Below are 22,626 nucleotides of genomic sequence, written 5' to 3'. Positions count from 1 at the left end.
GCCAAGAAACATCACTGCTCTGCAGGGCTGAGCTGATGCACTCCACATGGCAGCCCAGCTTACCTTTGGTTGGGTGGGGGGCATGGACTGGGCAAAACAAGATTAGGATCAGAAGCAGATTTTTTTTTGTTACCATGCGGAAGGAAAGCAAGAAACACACAGCACTGGACACACATGCAGACACGATCTTTTCCTGCAACATTCTCCCTGTCCCCATAAAGCTGGCTGACTGTTAAGGAGGAGGGGGTTGCCTGGGGGGAGAGTGATGTTGAGGGTAGAAGGAGTGAGAAACACAAAAGACACTGCTCACTTTCAGGGTTACAGTGGTACCTCGGGTTACATATGCTTCAGGTTACAGTCTCCACTAACCTAGAAATAATACCTCGGGTTAAGAACTTTGCTTCAGGATGAGAACAGAAATCATGCAGCGGCATATCAGCAACAGCAGGAGGCCCCATTAACTAAAGTGGTGCTTCAGGTTAAGAACAGTTTCAGGATAAGAACAGACCTCCAGGATGAATTAAGTTCTTAACCTGAGGTACCACTGTATTTTTAAAACCCTCTTTATAGGGTGGACACCTACACACCATCATCATCAAGCTACTTTGCTACCTTATTGTATTTCTCAAGCCCTCTATGTAGAACTAAGGAACTGTTAGTTACTGAAGCTGGGGAGGGTTTTTGTTTGGAGGAGGGAGATTTTCAGAATATAAACAGTCATGCAAAAGTGTTTCCCTATTTTTTTGTCACTGTTTTATTTTTGGAAGATAATGTGTTGCTAGTTAAAGCTGCCAGCTCCCCTGAATGTTCCTCAGAATGAGAGAGAGAGAGAGAGAGAGAGAGAGAGAGAGAGAGAGAGAGAGAATGAATGCAGGAAGATCAGGGTTGCAAGTTAATGAAAGGACGACACCCCTGAATGTTCCTCAATGTGCCCCGGCACACTAGTTTAAAAACAATGTTATAACCACAACAGTAGAAATCCTAAATTGAATTAAATATAATGTTGTGGAACACAGAAAGAGAAATAATGGTGCTTGGTTTCTAACCCAGGCTTGTATTTCCCCCTTTGTAGCATGTCTGTCCCTCTGAAATCACCCTGACTGATTATAGCATGGTGATTCCTCAGCATCAATAGATCTTGAGTATGAACCTCCAAAGTGTTTCTGCAAACATCTTCCCAGGGCACAAGGACTCAATATTTCTATGATTCACACCTGCCCTACATTGTACTTTGAACTTTAGTTTTATGCCTACCAACCCAGCTAATAAAGTTTCCTGGTAGCATGAGGATTTCAGGCAGGTTACTGTAAACAAAGGCTGGGCCAGTGATCTCTTCCTTGTAGGCAGCAAGGTGGAGAAAGATCGGGCATGGATGAATCCGTATATGAGCATTGGGCTTGTGGGCTCCTGCAGAGATCCATCTGGTCTCTGATGCAGCTTAGCATTTGCATGAAACTGCTGGAAGAGTTTTATTTGGAAATTTCTCATATGGTTTCATGGAGCCAATTCCTGGGGTGGGGAGCTCCCTCACTGAAGGCCATAGGAGCCAGTTCCTAGTGGCCAAGGACCCTTCGCCCCCTCAAAAAATATGTGACCCCCCCAAGTTGACAGTCATTGACATTCAAAAGGTTTGTGTGTACCACATATTGTGATATATTCTTCTTGTTCTCTTCTATATGTTAAATCTGCAACCTGTTCATATTTTTTCAAGTTGGCACCCCTGCTGGGGGTCTTCAGGCAGACTCTTGACAGCCACCTGTTGAAAATGCTGTAGGGCTGGATTTTCTGCATCAGGCCAGATGACCTAGAAAATTTCCTCCAGCCCTAGAAGATGCTGATGATACTCCTCTCTCCCCTCCTCACATTATTTCAGGGAGAATGTGGAGGTCCTGCATTTAGGTCTGAGACTTGTCTGCAGACAAGTTGTGGGTGCAGAATCTGGATATTAATTACTGGGATAAGTGGGCCGGTTACCTGTTGCAACCCTTTTGTATGCAAAATCTGCAGCATTGGGTGGGTGAATCTGGTTAGAATCATAGAATCTTAGAGTTGGAAGAGACGTCAAGGGTAATCTAGTCCAACCCCCTGCAATGCAGGAATCTCAGCTGAAGTATCTCCTGACTAAAGATATTACGGTAGTTTAGTCACAGGAAACTGAGGTGATGCTCTAGAAACCTGCTAAAGGGCAAGAAACTGCAGGAAGCAAGCAGCTGCAGAGAACAACTCATGGTTTCATTTGTCTCTCCATAATGCACAAAGCATGGGAAACAAACAAGATGAACTGGAGCTTTTTATCCAGGATCACAAATACGACCTGGTAGGCATTACTGAAACCAGGTGGGATGAGACTTATGACAGGACTGTAGGGATTGACCAATCAGGAAGGGTGGAGGAGTAGCATTATATATGAAGGATGTGTAAATTTTAGAAAAAAATCCATGACTTTGAGGATGAAAAGCAGATTGAGGGTTATGGGTAAAAATTGTAGGAGAAAGAAACAGCAGTGACCTTACCAGACTGAAGACTTGGATGAGCAGATAACCAAACATTCAAAAAGGAGAGAAATAGTAATCAGGGTGACTTCTGTTTGTTTCTTTCACACAGAGAAGCTTCCAGAACCCTCTTGAATTAAGTAGAATAGGAAAGATGTCTACACATCATATCAATACACTCTGCACTAAGAAATGCAGACTGATAGTGTGTGCATCGCCTCATGTGATCGATAATGCAGGGCTGGGCACCTCCGCCCCCCCCCCATGTGTTTTTCAAGTTGGCACTCCTGACCCCCACCCACCAGGTTTAATATCTTGGCTGCCACGCTTCAAGTAAATGAAAGTTTCTGTGGCAGGATTATGCCTCATGCAGTTAAAAAATAAAAGCACTCACTGCCTAGGTTTGTTATATTCCAGTGCGCTCGATTGCCACGCTGTGTGTGTGATTGTGTGTGTGGAAAATGTTCCGGTGGGCTCTTTGGTTTTTCTGTGACAGTCTCCTCAGCTGCCGCCCTTAGAAACTAGCCTCCGAGAGCGCAGCACAAGTGGCAGAAGGCACGCATTTCAAGCCCACGCCCAGGAAGAATCCTGGGAACCACAGTTCACCTCTGAGAGATCTACAAGTCCCAGCACCCTGAACAAAATCACAGGTTCCTTTTCTTTGGGCGGGGTGCGTTAGATTTCCAAAGGACGAGCAGGTCTTTCTTGCGCGCCCCCACATTTTCCTGCTCTGCCTCCTTGCCGCTCCTCCCGGCTTCAGATCCTGCGCAAAGGGAGAGCAAGAGCGGATTCTCTTTACCCCCGTCTTGCAGCCAAAGCGCCCCTGCAAATCTTGCGTGGGCTGCCTTCGAAGGTTTTCCCCCGAGAACCGCTCAGCCAAGTTCTTCCAACGCAGGGCTGGGCTGGGGAGCCCTAAAGGCGAGCTGCTGGAAAGACGCCCCTTCCGCCCTCCCCGCCCTCCAGTCTCCTGCTGCTGCCGGAGAGAAGGATCTCCAAGAGTTTCCTCGCCAAAGGGAAGAGAAGGCGACGCGCAGGGCAAGAGACGGGGCTCTCGGAGCGGGTTTCCTGCTGCTCACCGGCCAGGCCTCTCTCTTTCCCGGCGAGTTGGCCCGGGGATCGCGCCCACCTGCCTCTCTGCCTTGGCACAGTCTCCAGATCTTCTGAGTTTTTCTCTGGCCGAGGCTTTGGCTGGGCTGCTTCTGGTGGAGAATGAGCGCAATGGGGACTAAGTTCTTCTTTTCCACAAATCACATGCGTGCCCTCATTTTCTTAAATCCTGAGTACCCGAATCTGCAATCCGCCAGTTACCTCCTTCTGAACATCTTGCAGGAGTTGAAGGAGGGGGAAGGGGAGTGGGAAAAATTCAAGCGCGAACTGCTCAGATTCCCGGTCAAGGGAAGAAGAATCTCCGAGGAGTTGCTCAAGGAAGCCATGCCTTTGCAGCTCGTAGACCTGCTGTTCAGCTACTACGGTGAGGCTTATGCTGTGGAGGTGACGGCCCTGGTGCTGCAGGCAATGGACTACAATCCGCCGGTGGACGATCCCTCGGGTATCACCTGGCTAAGTAAGGGACTGGGAGCGGGGCGGGGGCTCGATCCGACTGATGGTGCTGACACCTCGCGGGTTCTGTCAGTACCGAGAGCTCAGCTCCCTCCCATGGTTGCCTTCCTCCTTGGGTGGGGAAACCTTTCGAGCAGGAGAGTCGCATATCCTCCTGGGCAACATTCCAAAGAATCACAGGATCTAAGAGTTGGAAGGGAACCCAAGGGAGATCTAGTCCAACCCCTTGAAATTTAGGTATTTCAGCTAAAGCATCCATGGCAAATAGATGGCCATCCAACCTCTGCTTAAAAATCTCTTGTAGGAGTCTGTTCCACTGCTGAACAGTTCTTACTGCCAGAAGGTTTTTCCAAATGTTTAGTCGGAATCTCCTTTCTTGCAGCTTGAAGCCATTGCCTCGAGTCCTACCTTCCAGAGCAGGAGAACAGAGCCAAAGGCCAGTGGGGGGTGTGGAGGTCCAGGGTGAAAGTGAGTGGAATGATGGATGTAAATCTTCCCTGTGTAAAGTGAGGTGGCGTCTTCCCACACCCCTCTGCCCTCCATCTGAACCAGGGCTGGCCCAGGGCATGTTAGCACCTGAGGCAAAACACTACACGGCATCCGCTCCCCACCGGGGAAGAAGGAACATCAGAAACAGGGTGGGAAATAATTGTAGAAGCCTCCAAAGTGTTAAGAAGAGGCACGTAAGTTAAGGGAGTCGTCAAACCCTCCTGGACCAGCTTCTCTCTTCTGGGCCAGGCTGGGCTCCTTCAATCACCTGAGAGGCTAGAAGGATGGGAAGCTGCCTTAGGGCACATTGGGCCACTGGGTCCATCTAGTTTATTCCAGGGATTTAGGAAGGAATCTTTCCAAGCCCTATCTGGAGATATCCAGGGATTAAACCTGGGATCCTTTGCATGCATGTGATCTACTACAAATCCACAGCCCTTCCCTACTTAGTCCAGTCTGATAGTGCTCCAACAGGAAGAGAAGGGGAATGTAGGAATGCTGGATTTTTCTGTTCAATACTTCTACTAACATCAATAATCACCACAGTGCAGTTTACACAATTATGCCTGCTGGCCACACTGAATACATTGAAGGAGTCAGATCTGAAGAAGTTCGTGGTCAAACTCAGCAAGTTCCCCGTCAAGGAAGGCTATGTCAGTATCCCCAGGGAGCTGCTGGTTGAAGCAAATGCTTGGGAGCTCACAGAACTGCTTCTTGCATACTGTGATGAGGATTATGCTGTGGAAGTGGCTTCAGAGGTGCTGAAAGCCTTTGACCATGAGTCCCTGCCAGAATGTCCCCCGAGTCTCACCAAGAAAGGTAAGGAACTTGGAAGGGAGAACGTTGGCTGAGTCTGATGGGACTGGGTGGAGAGGAGGCTTCTTGAGCAGGGCTGTGTGTGTGTGTGTGTGTGTGTGTGTGTGTGTGTGTGTGTGAAACCTATGTGCCAATCTGTGTATGTCTTTTTGACATTGTGGGAATGTTAAAGAAGGTTGGAGATGACATATTGTTTCGATATTATCCCCCCTCACTCACGCTAGTGATAAATAGCAGAGCACATTTCCTTTGCAACTTATTGGAAGCAAGTTGATGATTCGTTAGAACCTCTGCTGATAAACCTCCAAGGAAGAAGAGACCATCACCGCACAAGGGAGTCAGTTGCACTGCTGAACAGCTCTTACTGTCAGAAAGTTCTTCCTGGTATTTAGTCATAATCTCCTTTCTTGTAACTTGAAGCCATTGGTTCGTGTCCCACCCTCAAGAGCAGGAGAAAACAAGCATGCTCCCTCCTCCATGTGACAGCCCATAAGATATTTGAAGATGGCTGTCATATCTCCTCTCAGTCTCCTCTTTTCCAGGCTAAACATACACATCTCCTTCAAGCATTCCTCATAAGGCTTTGTTTCCAGACCCTTGATCATCTTGGTTGCCCCCCTCTGCACACGTTCCACCTTGTCAACATCCCTCTTAAGTTGTGGTGCCCAGAACAGGACACAGTATTCCAGACATAGTTTGACCAAGGCAAAATAAAGTCATACTATTATTTCCCTTGTTCTGGACAATATAGTTCTGTTGATTCAGCCTAGAATAGCATTAGCTTTTTTATGCTGCTGTATCATACTGTTGACTCATGTCAAGCTTGTAGTCCACTAAGACCCCTAGATCCTTTTCACATATGCTACGGGTTGTCAGGTCGATAGGCTCTCCCACACAAGACAAGCTCTCTGATTATCCCCCCCCCCATTTTTTATTGTTTTTCCACATTTATGACAAAAAAGACATTACAAAACACACAACAAAGAAAAACACTGTACAATACAGTAAGCTAAACACACACAAAAAATATTTCTTCAGATATTTAATTCTCATAACATTATAACTGACTTCCTCGCATCCCCTCTAACTGAATTTCATTATATCACCTGTATGACAGTTCTCCAAATTCATATTTCTAATAATATTGACTCCTAACATTTACTAACCTCTTCTCCTTTATTAATATTCTAATCCTTAATATTTACTAACACATATTCTTCTTCTACCCCTAAGCCTATTTGTTGCTTCCAAGAATTTTCTAGTTATCTTATATTACAATATTTAGCTAAATATTCTTTACATTTCTTCAAATCCTCTTGTGTCCCCTCTTCTTTCTGGTCGCGAATTCTTCCAGTCAATAAATCCAACATCTTCATCTGCCAATCTTCTATTGTTGGTATTTTTTGCGATTTCCAATTTTTGGCTAATAAAAGTCTTGCCGCTGCAGTGGCATAAACAAACAGTCTAACATCTTTTTTGGGCAATTCCAATCCTATTATACCAAGTAGAAAGGCTTCTGGTTTCTTAATGAATGTATTTTTCAACATTTTTTTCAACTCATTATAAATCTTTCCCCAGAGGTCTTTCACCTTAGGACATGTCCACCACATATGGTAAAAAGTACCGTATTTTTCGCTCTATAACACGCACCAGACCATAACACACACATAGTTTTTAGAGGAGGAAAACAAGAAAAAAAAATATTCTAAACAAAATAGTGGATATATGATTTTTGTGGTTCATGCTGTGGCCACAGACATGTGATCTGACAGTGAGTTTGGAGTAGCCCAATGCAAAAATCCTGAGGATCCATGTGGATCCATGCTTTGTAACCATGGAGGAGGGAAGGAAGGGGAACCATGGATCCTCTGCTCACGACTGCAGCAGATCCCTCCCGCCACCCGCAGGCATTCGCTCCATAACACGCACAGACATTTCCCCTTACTTTCTAGGAGGAAAAAAGTGAGTGTTATGGTGCAAAAAATACGGTACCTTCTTTTTCTTTACATTTCCAACAAAGATTATCATTTGTATGGTAGATCTTTGCTAATTTTACTGGGGTTAAGTACCATCTATACATCATTTTCATAATGTTTTATTTTAATACAGTACATGCAGTAAACTTAACCCCTTTCTTCCATAGCTTTTCCCAATCATCCAACATTATATTGTGTCCAACATCTCTTGCCCAATCAATCATCACAGATTTAACTTGTTCATCCTTTGCATGTCATTCCAACAGTAAATTATACATTTTAGAGAGATTTTTAACATTGGTATCTAACAATTCCGTTTCCAATTTGGATTTTTCTGTCGCAAAACCATTTTTCTTATCAAGTTTATACAATTCATTGATAACCATCCATCCAATTTATCTTTAATTTGGTCAAATGGTTTCCATTTAAATCCTTCATTATCTTCCAACAATAAATCTGTGTATTTCAACCATTTACTCTCCATATTTTACTTTTTGTGTGCCTTTGCTTCCATTGGTGAAATCCACCTGGGTGTTCTCCTTTCTAAGAGATCTTTATACCTTATCCAAACATGATATAATGATTTTCTAATTACATGATTTTTTTAAAACCTTTATGAGCCGATATCTTATCATACCATAAATATGCATGCCATCCAAATACATTGTCAAATCCTTCCAAATCTAATACATCAGCATTGTCTAACTGAATCCAATCCTTGATCCAGCAGAAAGTCACAACTTCAAAGTATATCTTCAAATCTAGCAGGGAAAATCCCCCCTCTCACTTTTGAATCTGTTAGTATTTTATATTTAATTCTGGGGGTTTTTCCCTTGCCAGGGAAAATACTTACTGACTCCTTCCCAGTCAAGGAGGAGTCAGTACATTCTGGAAATAATTTTGTTATTATTATTTAACAGTTCTTTTTCTAATTTTGAGGGCTCGTTATTAAATCCATTATTTAAATCTTGTTTAAATGTCTCAAAGAACTGGTGGTATTCCAGCCATCCCGATAATTGATCTTTTATTTCTTCGTACTTTTTCCATTCACGAGGTCATTCTAGACACAGCCAAATTTTTACATTAGAACCTTGTCTTTCTAAATAATCATTCAAGCACTTCCATTCCTTCTTGACTGTATTCATTGGCTTTAGTCTTATTATATCCAACCATTTGGCCAGTTCCAAATATTCACATAATTTAATTTACATAACCATTCCTCTTTGGTCGGTACCTGGTTACCCTTTCAGTACTTAGCCACCAGGATTCTTGCCACAGATGTCGCATACAGGAAGAATTTAGTATTTTCTCTAGAAATATTACTATTTAATACAGTGGTACCTCGGGTTACAGACGCTTCAGGTTACAGACGCTTCAGGTTACAGACTCCGCTAACCCAGAAATAGTACCTCAGGTTAATAATAATAATAATAATAATAATAATAATAATAATAATTTTTATTTATACCCCGCCCTCCCCAGCCAAGGCTGGGCTCAGAGCAGCTTACAAGCAATAATAAAAACAAGTTAAATGATTACAACTTAAAAACAAAATTAAAAAATACAACATTAAAATATTAAAATGTAGCCTCATCGCAGAAGGAGAAGGAAAAGAAAAAAGAAAGAGAGGGAGGGAATCAAATTGGCTCCAAGCCAAAGGCCAGGCAGAACAACTCTGTCTTACAGGCCCTACGGAAAGAAATCAGATCCTGCAAGGCCCTGGTCTCATGAGGCAGAGCGTTCCACCAGACCGGAGCCAGAGTTGAAAAGGCCCTGGCTCTGGTTGAAGCCAATCTGACTTCCTAAGGGCCCGGGACCTCTAGGGTGTTGCTATTTATGGACCTTGAGGCTCTCCGTGGGGCATACTGGGAGAGGCGGTCCCATAGGTACGAGGGTCCTAGGCCATGAAGGGCTTTAAAGGTCAAAAACAGCACCTCAAATCTGATCCTGTACTCCACCGGGAGCCAGTGCAGATTGAAAAGCACTGGGTGAATATGCTCCTATGGCAGGGACCCCGTGAGGAGTCTCGCTGCAGCATTCTGCACCCGCTGGAGTTTCTGGGACAGTTTCAAGGGCAGTCCCGCGTAGAGCGAATTACAGTAGTCAAGCCTGGAGATGACCGTCGCATGGATCACTGTGGCCAGGTAAGGGACCAACTGCTTCATGCGGCGAAGGTGGAAAAATGTCGCCTTGGCTGTTGCTGTAACTTGCGCCTCCATGGAAAGGGAGGCGTCAAGGATTACACTCAAACTCTTAACGGAAGGCAATGGCACTAATTGGGACCCGCAAGAGAAGGGAGTTGGTCCCTCATCCCCATGCCATCCCAACCCAGCCATAGGACCTCTGTCTTCGAAGGATTTAGTTTCAATTGGCTCCCACGAAACCATCCAGCCACAGCTTCCAAGCATCTGGTCAATGTGTTCGGGGCCGAGTCGGTGTGGCCATCCATCAGCAGATAGAGCTGAGTGTCATCAGCATATTGGTGACAGCCCAGCCCAAAGCTCCGGATAATCTGGGCAAGGGGGCGCAAAGTTAAGAACTTTGCTTGAGGATGAGAACAGAAGTCGGGCTCCAGCAGCGCAGCGGCAGCAGGAGGCCCCATTAGCTAAAGTGGTGGTTCAGGTTAAGAACAGTTTCAGGTTAAGAACGGACCTCCGGAACAAATTAAGTACTTAACCCGAGGTACCATTGTATACCCAAAAGGTATGTTTCTGGTCTTTTGCCATGTGACGTTCTTAGTAACTTTTTTATTTCTTCATGGATCATGTCCCAGAACTTTCTGATCTCTGGACGTGTCCACCACATATGGTAGAAGGTTCCAATCTGCTTTGTACATCTCCAACACTTATTACTAAGCGATTTGTTCTTTTTAGCCAATCTCTCCGGTGTTAAATACCACCTATGGTGCATTTTCAGGTAGTTTTCTTTTATTAAATAACATGCTGTAAAATTAATATTTTTTTGACCACAGTTTTTTCCACTCTTTATATTCTGTTACATAACCTAAGTCCTGCTCCCATCTTATTATGGCCTTTCCCTTTTCCTCTTTTTCTATTTGAGCATTCTTTAACAGCTTGTACATTTTGGAGAGAGTCTTTTGGTTGTTCTGTAAAACCTCCTTCTCTAAGACTGATGCTTTGTTATCAAACCCTTATCAAAAGTCTTATCTTTTTCAAAAGTCACCCTAAGCTGGTAATATTCTAGCCAATTTAGCCCTAGTTGCTTGAGTTCTTCAAACCTTTTCAGTTTGGGGCAATAATTTATCTCATCTACCAAGTCTCTGTGTTGGCCAGTTATTGTTCATGTTATTCTTATGAATGTCAGTTGACTCTATAGGTGATATCCACCAAGGGTTTTTTGTTATAACTTTGGATTTATTCCTCTCCCAAACCTCGAATAAGGCCTTCCTCATTAGGTGGTTCGTGAAGCCTTTTTGTGCTTTTATGCCACCCAAAAACCTTGTCCCAGCCCTCTAAATCCAAGACTTCGGTATTCCTAAGCAACATCCAGTCTTTCAGCCAAGTCCAGCATGCGGCCTCAAAGTACATTCTGAGGTCCAGGACCGCGAACCCTCCTCTTTCTCTGGGTTCCGTCAACAATTTAAATTTCATTCTTGCTTTTTTGCCCTGCCAAATGAAATTGGCCAGGTCACTCTGCCAATCTTGAAAACATTTTGTCCCAATAATTATTGGAATTGTCTGAAAGAGAAAGAGGATTTTGGGAAGTATTGTCATTTTAATCACTGATATTCTGCCCCATAATGACAGCTTCAATTTACTCCAATTTTCTAAATTTCCTTTAATTTCCTTCCATTTTTAAATGTAATTGTTTAAATAAATTAGTGTTCTTATTTGTAATCCAGACCCCCAGATAGTTTACTGTATTTGTGGTCTTTAGACCCGTTATTCTTACTAGGTCCTCTTGTTCCATCTCTTCCATATTTTTTGTTAATAATTTAGATTTATTTTTATTCAGTTTAAATCCTGAGACCTCGCCAAATTCATTCATTTTCACTAGTGCTTTTTGTATGCCTTCAATTGGGTTTTCAGAACAGTGGTACCTCTGGTTGCGAACGGGATGTCATTTTGCCCTTGTGTGCATGCACGAGTGGCGAAACCCGGAAGTAACCCTTTACGGTACTTCCGGGTCACTGTGGGATGTAACCTGAAAGAATGTAACATGAAGCGGACATAACATGAGTTATGACTATAGTAATAATCACATCATCAGCAAATGCCTTCACCTTGTAATATCGGCTACCTAAATGGATTCCCCTTATTTCCTGGTCTTTCCTTATTGCTATTAAGAGAGTCTCCAACGTTGTGATAAATAAGAGTGGGGACAAGGGACAACTTTGTCTAGTCCCTCTTTCTATATTAAATTCTTCAGTGATTTCATTATAATTATTTTGGCTTTCTGGTTGTCATAAATTGCCTTAATTCCATTCATGATGTTGTTTCCTATTCTCAAGCTCTCAAAAGTTTTAATTAAGAAGTTCCACGATATGCTGTCGAAAGCCTTCTTCCAGTAGCATTGCTACCTTTTTGCTTGGTTTCATTTATGTATATTCCAGTAAGTCATTAATTATCCTTGTATTATTTCTTATTTGCCTCCCCGGTAAAAAGCCGGCTTGATCATTTCCTATTACCCTGTTGAAGAAATTTTTTAGCCTGTTAGCCAGGATACCTGTAAATATTTTATAATCCATGTTTAGTAGTGAAATTGGTCTATAATTCTTAATAAGTTTTCTTAGATGCCTCCCACTTTTCTTTCTTGTTGGTATTGTCTGCCATTGTGCCTTCAGTATGTCACCCATGACATTAACAGCCAAAGTGGTGTTGGAAAGAAGTATGCATTCCACATTAAGCTTTAGGCCACCCAAAATGATACCTCCACATCACTGGCAGACTGACCTGTATGAGACAGAAGTGAATCCTTTCTATACCAATGTTGTCTTTCGTGCAATACAATGCCAAATCTGTGTGTCAGTGCCAAATAATGGTTAAAAATATGTAGAAAGGGAAAAGGACTCAGTAAAGCCATTGACATGCACTCACTTTCTCAATATCTAGCAGCAGAGCGACTTTGCAAAATGCATGTTTCAAGGCACCGGCCATCTGAATTCTTGTCGTCAAAAATTAATCAAGCTCTGGAGGAACTGGTTCCATCAGAAAAAGCCACCAAAGGGTAATTTCTGTACTTATATAATTGACGGAAGCCACCATTTTAGCTACAATTATAGCAATGTTTCCCCCTCTCAGCTAACCCTTCCAATCCAAAACAAACGTAAAATCCATTAATCTTAAAACAATACAAGCTTTCCTGCTTAAAACAAAAATGCTTTAGCACTAATTTAATAAATGTGTGTGTGCCCCTGCTTTGGAAAAAATACTTTGAAAATTGCTATTTTGGACCTTTCCCACTTTCTGTGTCAACCATTGGGCAGGAAAACCAAAGTGCATATTTTTCCACTGATGCTGGCAGGTTGCCAGATAGTTTAAAGGCTTAGCAGCTGGGGAGTGGAGGCAGGGCTCCACTGGCCTTGGAAGGCCCCAAGGAGTGCATCCGAGGGCTACCTGTGGTCCACTGGCTGCAGGTATCCTGCCTGTGTCATAGAATACTAGACCTGGAGGGAACTCGGTGGGCCATCTATTCTAGTCCAACTGCTGCTTGAAGTAGGAAAGCAAGAGCGACAGCCTCCCCAGCAAATGACCCTTGGTATCTGAAAGACCTTTTAAACCCTCCAGCTCTGTATGCCACATTAAGCTGGTCTGAGGGCAGGGAACTTTCCAGTTGCTTGGGGGACAGTGGTCGTCAGCAAATGGCTTACAGTCAGGATAGCTTGGCTGGGATTATCATCTCACTCCCGCCCCGTGGAGGGACGAGTTGGGAGGGCACGGTAAGGATTGGAATTTGTTTTGGGGAAAAGAACCCCTAGGGGGCAGGGAACCCAAAGATTGGGGGAAGGTTGAAGGAAAGGACCACAGCAAGGAGTGGTATGGTTCACATAAACTTGAGGCAACCCTGAGGTGGGAGGCTAGAGGGCAACCCATAAGCCAATTTCAAACACTACAAAAGCAACTTCATAATAATATGACAAATTAGCATAGTTTCATCATAACATGTTGATAATATGAATTTAGGTGGGCCAACAGTTTGATTCCGTGTGAGAGACAGTGGCGCCAACTTAAACAAAATATGGGTGGGGCAGGCCTGCCTACTTCCCCTGCCCCCGCCCCCTTGCTGCACTAAGTCTGGTGTCAGGCCAGTGTGCACCCAGGGAGCTGCATTGAGTGTAGGCAGTCGGTGTTGGTGTTTGCAGCACGGCCAGGGTGCTTGCTCTGCCTCCCTCTGTCCCTACGTCAGCTGTCTCCTCTCAGCCAGGCATCCGCCTTGCCCATGCCTGTCATCGCCCACTGGCCAGGCATGCTCATCTTTGCTCAGGCTGCCACCATGGTAGGTTGGGTGGTGGCTGTCCCCACTGCAGGAGGGTGCCACACAGAGACAGGGAGTGAGCAATGGATGGAGGGATGGGAAGCAAGGTGGGGGAGGGACACACACATACCACACACTCACATTCACCCCCCCACTGCTGTGTCCCACTTTGCTCCTCCTGGAAGAAAGCCAGAAACAGAGAGTGATGCCTGGCTGGGGGTAGACAGCAAACCAAGGGAGGGAGATGGGAAGGCATGTGGGTGGGCAGTGGTGGGGAGAAAATATTGGGGGGGGGCTATGCCCCCAGAAGAAAATTATTGGCGGGTTAGCCAAAGGACCCTCATTGGCATTTATGTTAAGGGAGCAGTGTGCATCCTAACTACGTTCTAATTCTCCTCTCCCCGCCTTCTGTCACCTAAATAAAATAAATGTTTCTGCCACAGGTCATTGGAAAGTTCTACAATCTCTGGTAATGAGATGATCTGCAAGGGAAGAAAACAATTAATAGAAATTCTTGAACAACATATTGGACATTTTGTAGATGTGCTATACTATTTTTATGTCATCACTCTGAAAGAATACAGAGACATTTGCGAAATGTTGAAAATTTTAAAAAGTGAAAAATTGCTGAGTCTAATCCAGGAAAGGGGGGAGCAAGCTTGTTGCAGGTTCCTGGAATGTGTAGAAATGGCACATCCAGGTACCATTCTGATTCTGCTCTCTGCAATGCATGGTGAGTTTGACTTCGAGTTCTTAAACTTCAAAGGCAGTTCAACTAACTTCCTCCTTGCAAAGTCATCAGGCAAATAATTGTCCTCCTTTTGCAGATTTGGATCAAACTCCACTCAAGGCAGCTGGCCCAATAGAGCCAGAGGTGGTATGGGACTCCAAAAGGGGCAACGAAGCATACAGGTGAGTGATCTCTCCATCAGACATTTAAACACCTTTTCCATTCAGGGAACGGTTTTTACATTTAATTGTTCCACAGAGCACATCTGGTTTCAGTGGGTCTCACAATCATCAGATATGGTGGTGCTCCCTAAAACATACACAGAGTACATGTACAGTATGTTCTGCACGTTGCAATGAACAGTTGGCCATGGTGGGCAAATTCTCTCTGAAGGAAGCTTACCCACCAATCCTGATCTCTTCATTGAGGAACTCCTGGGTCCCTCAAACACAGCTGGAAAATCATTACCTTGGAGCATTGCTGTTGCTAATTATTTCCAAGAGAGTGAAAAATATGGAACTCTGCATTTTATTTTATTTTTGAGGAACTGTTGGTTTCCCCCCTTAAAATCATTTTATTGATATGAATTAAGTTATATCCCACCTTTCTCCCAAAGAGTTCAACGTGGCATGCATGGTTTCCCTCCCCATCACTTTAAAGCAGTGTCCTTTTTGGTCTGGTGTTTAGAGCTAAATGGGTGCATGGGTTACAGAACTCTTGCCGTGGTTACCGAGAAATTTCCCTGATGATCTCGTATCATCAACACAAGGGTAAACAGAAGATGAGTAGTTACTTTCACCAGCTTGCTTTGCTCTGCATGAAGACACCATTTTAAAGACACCTTCTCTGTATATGAAAAACCACCTTTTTTTACTTTTTGGGTGGCCTCATAGCAGTTGCGCTTCAGTTGAGTGATGCTTGACCAGGAGATGTCCTTCTGTCAATATTTTACCTCCACAACTCAGTGTGCGAAGCATCTCCTGCAAAAATATCAATTAGACCAGGTGTGGAAGTTCTCCCAATTCATGTTTGACGTGCAGCGTAAATTAATAATGCAGAATCTTCTTCAGTAAAAGAATAAAAGTTTTACTGATTTAAAATAAATATCCTGCCATTCACTCCCTTTAAGGAGTCTCAAAGCGGCTAACATTCTCCTTTCCCTTCCTTCCCCACAACAAACACTCTGTGAGGTGAGTGAGACTGAGAGATTTCAAAGTGTGACTAGCCCAAGGTCAGCCAGAGAAGCGGGGACGCGAACCCGGTTCACCAGATTACGAGTCCATCGCTCTTACCACAACACCACACTGGCTCTCACAGCATAGTGAACAGAAGATTAAGTTAGCTTTAGAGCATACACAGAGTTAGAGTCACACAGAGTCTTCAGTGTGCACATGCTTCACAAAGCTCAGACAGTCACTGCAGACAGAGTCACCAGAGACACTGGGTCTGCCTGCAAACAGATACAATATTTATACAGAGAATGACTCATCCTCAGGATTCAGTGATTCAGCATGCTAAATGATTCTGCAGCTTTTCAGCATTTCACAACATTTCTAGACTCCTTTACTGCTTCTGCTCTCAAATACAATGTTCAACCTGATTCCACTTTCATCTTTCCCTTTGTGCCATTCAGAGTGCGCTCCACTGAGGCTGGCTCCTTCCATTGCGGTAATACGGATCTCATATGTGAAGTGAAAGAAGCTGTGACCGTAACCTACCACTTTGATTCATGGCCTAAGCACCTGGAAGAACAGTCCACTGAGGAGTTGCATGTCGCTGGCCCTCTGCTCAGCATTAAAGTAGATGTAGTAGAAGCTGTGGCAGCCATTCACGTCCCTCACTTCTTGTGTCTTGAAGGTATGGCAGGGGGAAAGTTCCCAGCATTATAACCATAATAGGAGGAATCCTAAACAGGAATAACTTCCATTGACGTTTACAGAATGCTATGGGGCCTGCGGTGTGGAGTCTAGAAATCAGTAGCGCTGGCTTTCCAGTCTTTTGTAATTTTTCAAAATGTTCCAACTGTGCTGTTTTATTATTTTCTTTGATTTGCATTCTGTTGTAAGCTGCCATGTCAGCATATTGTCCTGTGGAACAACATTTTAAACCTCTTAAAAGACAATAGGAAAATAAATGTTTGCGTGAAATTATAAGGTAAAGGACCCTTGACAATTAAGTCCAGTCGCAGACAACTCTGAGGTTGCAGCGCTCATCTCACTTTACTGGCTGAGGGAGCCGGCATTTGTCCACAGACAGTTTTTCTGGGTCATGTGGCCAGCATGACTAAGCCGCTTCTGGCGAACCAGAGCAGCGCACGAAAACGCTGTTTACCTTCCTGCCGGAGCAGTACTTATTTATCTACTTGCACTTGACGTGTTTCGAACTGCTAGGTTGGCAGGAGCTGAAATGGGGGGGGGGTTAAGTTTCACTTTCCCACTGCTAACATGCTTGTCTTTTCAGGTGATGACAGTTCCCATGTCTACATTGCACATTTTGTCGAAGGGGGGATGAGGCTGGAGAAACCAGACAGAGTGGAGCCTCACCATGCTGTGTTGGAAAACCCCAAGTTCTCTTCCCTTGGAGTCGTTTTCAAAAAGTGGTTTAAGCAAAAGATCAACACTGTCGTACTGCTCTATCAGAGACTTCGACTGGAAACACCAACATTTCACCTGTACCTCCTGCCAAATGACCCTTCTATAGTAAAGGTAACTTGGAATCTCCAAATTTGATTGGTGTTGCAGATTACCTGGATCTTTTGCTTGATCACTCTAACCATGAGAGAATACCTATGCAAAATTATTCATTAGGGTTCATGAACTGTACTTATCTTTGTTGGACTTGATCTGTTTTACCAAACTTCTAGCCAACATCAACATGCTACTAGAGAGAAGATTCACAGTTGCCCTCCACCGGGTGACTTAGCTTCTCACCAACACTCTTGTTTCAAAGTGAAGTTTGCAATATTGAAATACACCCTTTTCCTTTGTTAGGCACCCTGCTTGCTAGAGGCCAAATGTCCTGTCTGGTTCTCTAAACAAATGTTGTTGTCACTGACTTGTGAAAACAAAATTCTAAGCACATTTTCTAGGAAGCCTTCACTGAAATAAGTAAGGCTTCCTTCAGATTTATTGATGAACAAATTCAGCTTTGTTCATTAAGGAATCAGCTTGGTAATTATGAACTGTCTATAAGAACTCTTGAGGAAAAACATTCTTCCTGATTTGCAGTGTTGGCACATGGGAGATAAAGCACATTATCATATTACATTCTCAATCTGAACTTTTCTTAAAAATGTCTTCTTATGCTTCATTCAAATATTGAGTTTTTATGGCTTCTGTGGTTTCCTGCATGGTCTCATCAAGAGAAGATGAGGTGGACGCAGGATTGCTGGTACCTCTCTGCCAACTTGCTCATGCTTGGTTCAGGCTGCCCAGTTCAAGAGCTCTGGCTTGAGTTCCCCATGTGTAATTTCTGGTGCCATAGTGGTTTAATCTTCTTCATACTGCAGATGTGGAATCTGAGTATCTGCCGGTGCTCTTGGACTACAGCATCCATCATCCCTGACCCCAGCTGATTGGGGTTGATTTGAGTCCAACAACATCTGGAGGGCATCAGGTTCCCCATTCCTGCCTTAGCTGGTGTTACGGTGTCAAGAAGGTCGTAGGGATCCAGTCTTCAAGAAGTTTGGTTCCCTCTTTGCATATCTAAAAAGTGAATTTATTTGCCATTCCCAGGCGGTCGAAAAGCGTGAAGTAAATTCAAAGAGAATAGAGAAACCCCCTGTGACCCTGAAACCGCTGATGATTGGTTCTCAGGTATCTTTGAAGGCTTCAGAGGATGTCACAGTTTATCCTAAGGTGAGGCAAATATGACGAAAGGTTTTACTGGGGGAGAGTCAAACTGTGAAGTCTGAGAATGGGAGAAATTCAACCAGAATCCCTCTTCACCCTTTAATTTGACTCCCTTGGAATGGTGGGCTGGGCTAAGAAGAGTTTGGATTTGATATCCCGCTTTATCACTACCCGAAGGAGTCTCAAAGCGGCTAACATTCTCCTTTCCCTTCCTTCCCCACAACAAACACTCTGTGAGGTGAGTGGGGCTGAGAGACTTCAGAGAAGTGTGACTAGCCCAAGGTCACCCAGCAGCTGCATGTGGAGGAGCGGAGACGTGAACCCGGTTCACCAGATTATGAGTCTACCACTCTTAACCACTACACCACGTTGGCTCAGATTCACACTTACAGAGGTTTCATTCTTTCCCACAGGAACTGAAGTTTCAATACCTGGATGCAGAGAAACTGCAGCAGTACGTAGAACTGTCTGCTGAGCAAATGCAAGACAAGTTCAACTTCTACCTGATGAAGAAGGGCACGACTGAAATTGTTTGGGAGGCGCATTTAAAAAAAAGTGAGTTTTGATCAAGGGATCATAGCAGGATCAAGGAGGCAGGATAGAAAAGGACCACTGGTGGCATTCCCTCTTTGACTGCCTCTTTCTTATTCTTTTTCAGAAGAGTTAATTTCAGGGGAGCTGGATTCTCCTATTCTACACCCAGCACAAGGTCAGCAGGTTGTAATTTCCCTTGTATTTATATCCCACTTTCCTCTCAATAGGAGCAGAGGGGGCTGAGGATACAGTAGCAGATGAACTGCAGGAAGATAAAAAGTAACGTTTGTGACTTTATCCAACAACAGCCCTCCTGGATAAGGTGGTCTGGGCTTATCATTTGGTTTGGTGCCAGATGAAAATCTTTCAAGTCAGCTAGGTTTTTTTTTACAGATGTTTCCCACCCAGATTCAACTAATTCAGCATGGCAGCACAAGGCACCACCAGGGCAATGGGACTTTGTCCTCTCCTCGCCCTGCTTGCCTCAATCTTCCCTGGAGGGTCATAAAACTCTGCAGAACAGAGTTCAGAGGCAGGAGTCGGGAAATTGTCCCATCTGACAAGCAGAACTGCCTTTGCTGGCGTTGAATTCCTCCCTTGAAGTTTTACAGTGTGAGCTTCTCCATTTTAAACTGAGTATCAGTTCTTAACATATCCAAGAGAAACTTGGACGTGATTTGGAAGTCTTGGGCTCATCTCCCACCATGCTCATTTTATTCGTTGTCCCTGCTTGCTTTGTATGTATTCCCTCCCTCTTCACCTTCCCAGGTGCTTGTGGCTGCACACCAAGCAATGCATCATTCAGCAGAACTAACCCTGGACATGGTGCGGAAGGCGGGTAAGGCTTAACCCTTTCTCCCCCACTCCATTTCACCAAAAAAGGCCCATCCTGCCATTAGGCACAGTGAAGCAGCTGCCTCAGGTGGGCAATGGGTACTGGAGGATGGGAAGCAATGGGGAGGCTCTGAAAGTCGTTACTCAGAATTCAGATAAATTATTGGGGAAATTGCATGTATGATGAACACTTCTGAAGACAGATATGTGTGTTCCTGTAGAGAGAGAGAGAGAGAGAGAGAGAGAGAGAGAGAGAGAGAGAGAGAGAGAGATTCCACCAAATGTGGGGAAATGCACCAATTTCTTTATGGCTGGAGCTTTTATCTACCACTGCAGATTCACCTAACCCCAGCCAACATTTACCTGTACTCTGCTCTTTGCCAATGCCTTGAACTGTATCCCACTAGCCATGGTAATTTTGCTGTGGTACAAAACCAGCCAGAGACTGTTTTAATGAAATAAATGTAACTATATTCTTGATTTATTCTAATCTATAAAGGTATGATGGGATGAATACTCTACTTCGGTTTGTTACTGTTTTTAAAGGCATACTTACATTTGCTTTAATAAATGTAGCTTACAATCCTTTATCTCAGTATTTAAAGCAGGAGTCGCCAACCTTTTTAGACGGGTGGTCCATTTTGCATCTTGAGAGCGTGTCTGTTTTTTCCTGCCTCTGGGGGGTGACAATGCAGAGGGATGGAGAAGACCATCACAGACAGCCTGGTGTCCACCCTGGAGAACTTGCAAGAGAACGAACTCAAGAAGTTCAAGCTCAAGCTCCATGAGTTTCCTGTTAAGAAGGGCTATGACAACATCCCCCGAGGGACACTGGAGAAGGCAGATGTGGTGGACCTGAGCCTGCTTCTGCTGAATTTCTATACAAGAGATTATGCCGCGCAGGTGACAGCTGAGGTGCTCAGAACCATCAACTGCAGGGATGAGGCAGAGAGGCTCCTCAGGCATTGCAGGAAGTGGTAAGAAAAGAGGAATGTTGGCAGCCCACTCCCAACATAGACAGCAATTCAAATCATGCCTACTTGGGGGCTAAGGAGCCGGAAGGAGGAAAGTGTTAAATCAGGGATAGCCAAACTATGGGAAATGGATGGAGGATTAAATCTGTAGATTTAGATCTAAACCCCCTCTTCTAAGTGTGTGGGAGAAATGCAAATGAAATCTAGCTGTGAAGCCTTTTTCGCAAGCACCTATGAGTTTTGCAGTTTACTAAAGCTTAGGAATTAAGCAAACCCACCATTCTATCCCTTTCATTTGCAGTCTAGTTACCTTCCTCCTCTTCACCTCCATTGCAGAGAACGAACCACACAGTTTAGTAAGATAATTGGAAAAGGCTTTCCTTACATTTCCATGCAAGCAGCATATACAGAAAAAGTAGTATAGTATGCAGAAAAATACTTCTAAGTTACAATAAAATTGCAGTAGTCTTAGCAAACATGGCTGAAAGTAAGAGCCTCAACCACACAGGTCTCCTCAGCTTGAAGGCATGGTGGAAAGAGAGAGTCTTGTCACAGGCAGAAGGAAATATAAATAATTGTCTACTTTTTTACAGAGTTCCTGCCCAGAGGATCCAAAGGAAATGACCACACACACAGAGTCCTCTCTAGGAAGTTCAAGAACTCTGTGTATACTAGCCCTGTACTGTCTAGCAGAACATGTGTTCTTATGGCTGCAACCCCCACACAAATTAGTGCTCTTCAGCTGTCAATTTTTTAAAAATTGAATGTGTATACCACTTAGTTGTAAAAAATCCCTTCACAGTTTCTTAAGAATACCAAATAAACATTAAAATTTCTGATAAAAGTCAGAAATTAAAAATGAATAAAAAATGAATAATATCAGTGGTTAAAAATATAACTTTATAAAAGTAAAGTGCATATTAAAACACTTGTCACCTTTAGCTCTCTGAGCAGGCCTGTCTCAACAAAGAAGTTGTTTCACGTTCTGAGGATATTTTTCCAGAGGCCAGAGGGATCCTGGTAGTTGGTGCTTCAGTGACTGGCAACATGGACAGCTGGGTGTGAGCTGGGCACACAGACTGCTGGGTTAATTGCTTTCCTGGCTTCCTCACATTCAGAGTGTGCTCAACATAACATAACATAACATACAACTTGGATTCATGGTCTAAGCACCTGCACAAATGGAAGACAATTCCTTGTTGCTGGTCCAAGCAGTTCCATACACTATCCTCACTTTCTGTGTCTCTCATCGCCCAGTGGTTTTCAACCCTTTTGAGTCCACAGCTTCCTTGACCAACCACACATTCTTCCTTGACCAACCACACTTACACTGGGGATCTGCTACAAGGCACATGTAGTGGGGAATCTCTCCATTCCGTCCCACCCCTATTTTTGGCACACATGTAAGTGGGAGTGCGTGTGTCAATGGGAAGCCAAGAAACGCCACTGCTCTGCAGGGCTGAGCTGATGGACTCCACATGGCAGCCCAGCTTCCCTTTGGTTGGGCATGGAGAGGGCAAAACAAGATTACAATCAGAAGCAGATTTTTTTTTTGTTACTGTAGAGAAGGAAAAGCAAGAAACACACAGCACTGGACACACATGCAGACATGATCCTTTCCTGCAACATTCTCCCTGTCCCCATAAAGCTGGCTGACTGTTAAGGAGGAGGGGGTTGCCTGTGGGGAGAGGTAGAGATGAAGGGGAGGGGGAATGTTGAAGGTAGAAGGAGTAAGAAAAACAAAAGACACAGCTCACTTTCAGGGTTATTTTTAAATCCCTCTTTATGGGGCGTGTGTGCATGCACACACACACACACACACACACACACACACACACACACACACCTATCAAGCTACTTTGTTGGTTTCTTGCATTTCTCAAGCCCTCTGTGTAAAACTAAGGAACTGTTAGTTACTGAAGCTGGGGAGGGTTT

General features: G+C 44.1%; 1 protein-coding gene across 3 annotated transcripts; it reads left to right on the top strand.

Annotated features, from left to right (window-relative positions):
* Window positions 1-263: 263 nt before the first annotated feature.
* Window positions 264-21,816, top strand: LOC310691144 (uncharacterized protein). Of its 3 annotated transcripts, XM_083470756.1 has the most exons (13): window positions 264-4,056; window positions 5,088-5,360; window positions 12,406-12,520; window positions 14,212-14,501; window positions 14,596-14,680; window positions 16,132-16,355; window positions 16,959-17,203; window positions 18,233-18,355; window positions 18,763-18,904; window positions 19,008-19,058; window positions 19,652-19,721; window positions 20,413-20,694; window positions 21,285-21,816. In XM_083470756.1, coding segments are annotated over exons 1-13 (2,256 nt in total). In that variant the 5' UTR covers window positions 264-3,701; the 3' UTR covers window positions 21,286-21,816. The 3 variants fall into 3 exon arrangements, 2 of the variants coding, with proteins under 2 accessions (XP_083326882.1, XP_083326883.1); XR_014518355.1 differs by lacking the exon at window positions 21,285-21,816 and having other exon boundaries at window positions 19,652-19,934; window positions 19,969-20,552; XM_083470757.1 differs by lacking the exon at window positions 21,285-21,816 and having other exon boundaries at window positions 20,314-20,552.
* The last annotated feature ends 810 nt before the right edge of the window (window positions 21,817-22,626 follow it).

Source organism: Podarcis liolepis, assembly GCF_965112155.1.
Source record: "Podarcis liolepis genome assembly, chromosome: 13".
NCBI lineage: Eukaryota > Metazoa > Chordata > Lepidosauria > Squamata > Lacertidae > Podarcis > Podarcis liolepis.
This window is presented reverse-complemented; position numbering and strand designations above follow the sequence as displayed.

What these genes read in the sequence shown, in the direction of transcription:
- LOC310691144 (XM_083470756.1), top strand. Translation starts at nt 3,702, where the DNA reads ATGAGCGCAATGGGGACTAAGTTCTTCTTTTCCACAAATCACATGCGT. An exon ending in TCACTTCTTGTGTCTTGAAG is followed by an intron (nt 16,356 to 16,958) that starts GTATGGCAGGGG and finishes TTGTCTTTTCAG; the next exon opens with GTGATGACAGTTCCCATGTC. An exon ending in GGAGGCGCATTTAAAAAAAA is followed by an intron (nt 18,905 to 19,007) that starts GTGAGTTTTGAT and finishes ATTCTTTTTCAG; the next exon opens with AAGAGTTAATTTCAGGGGAG.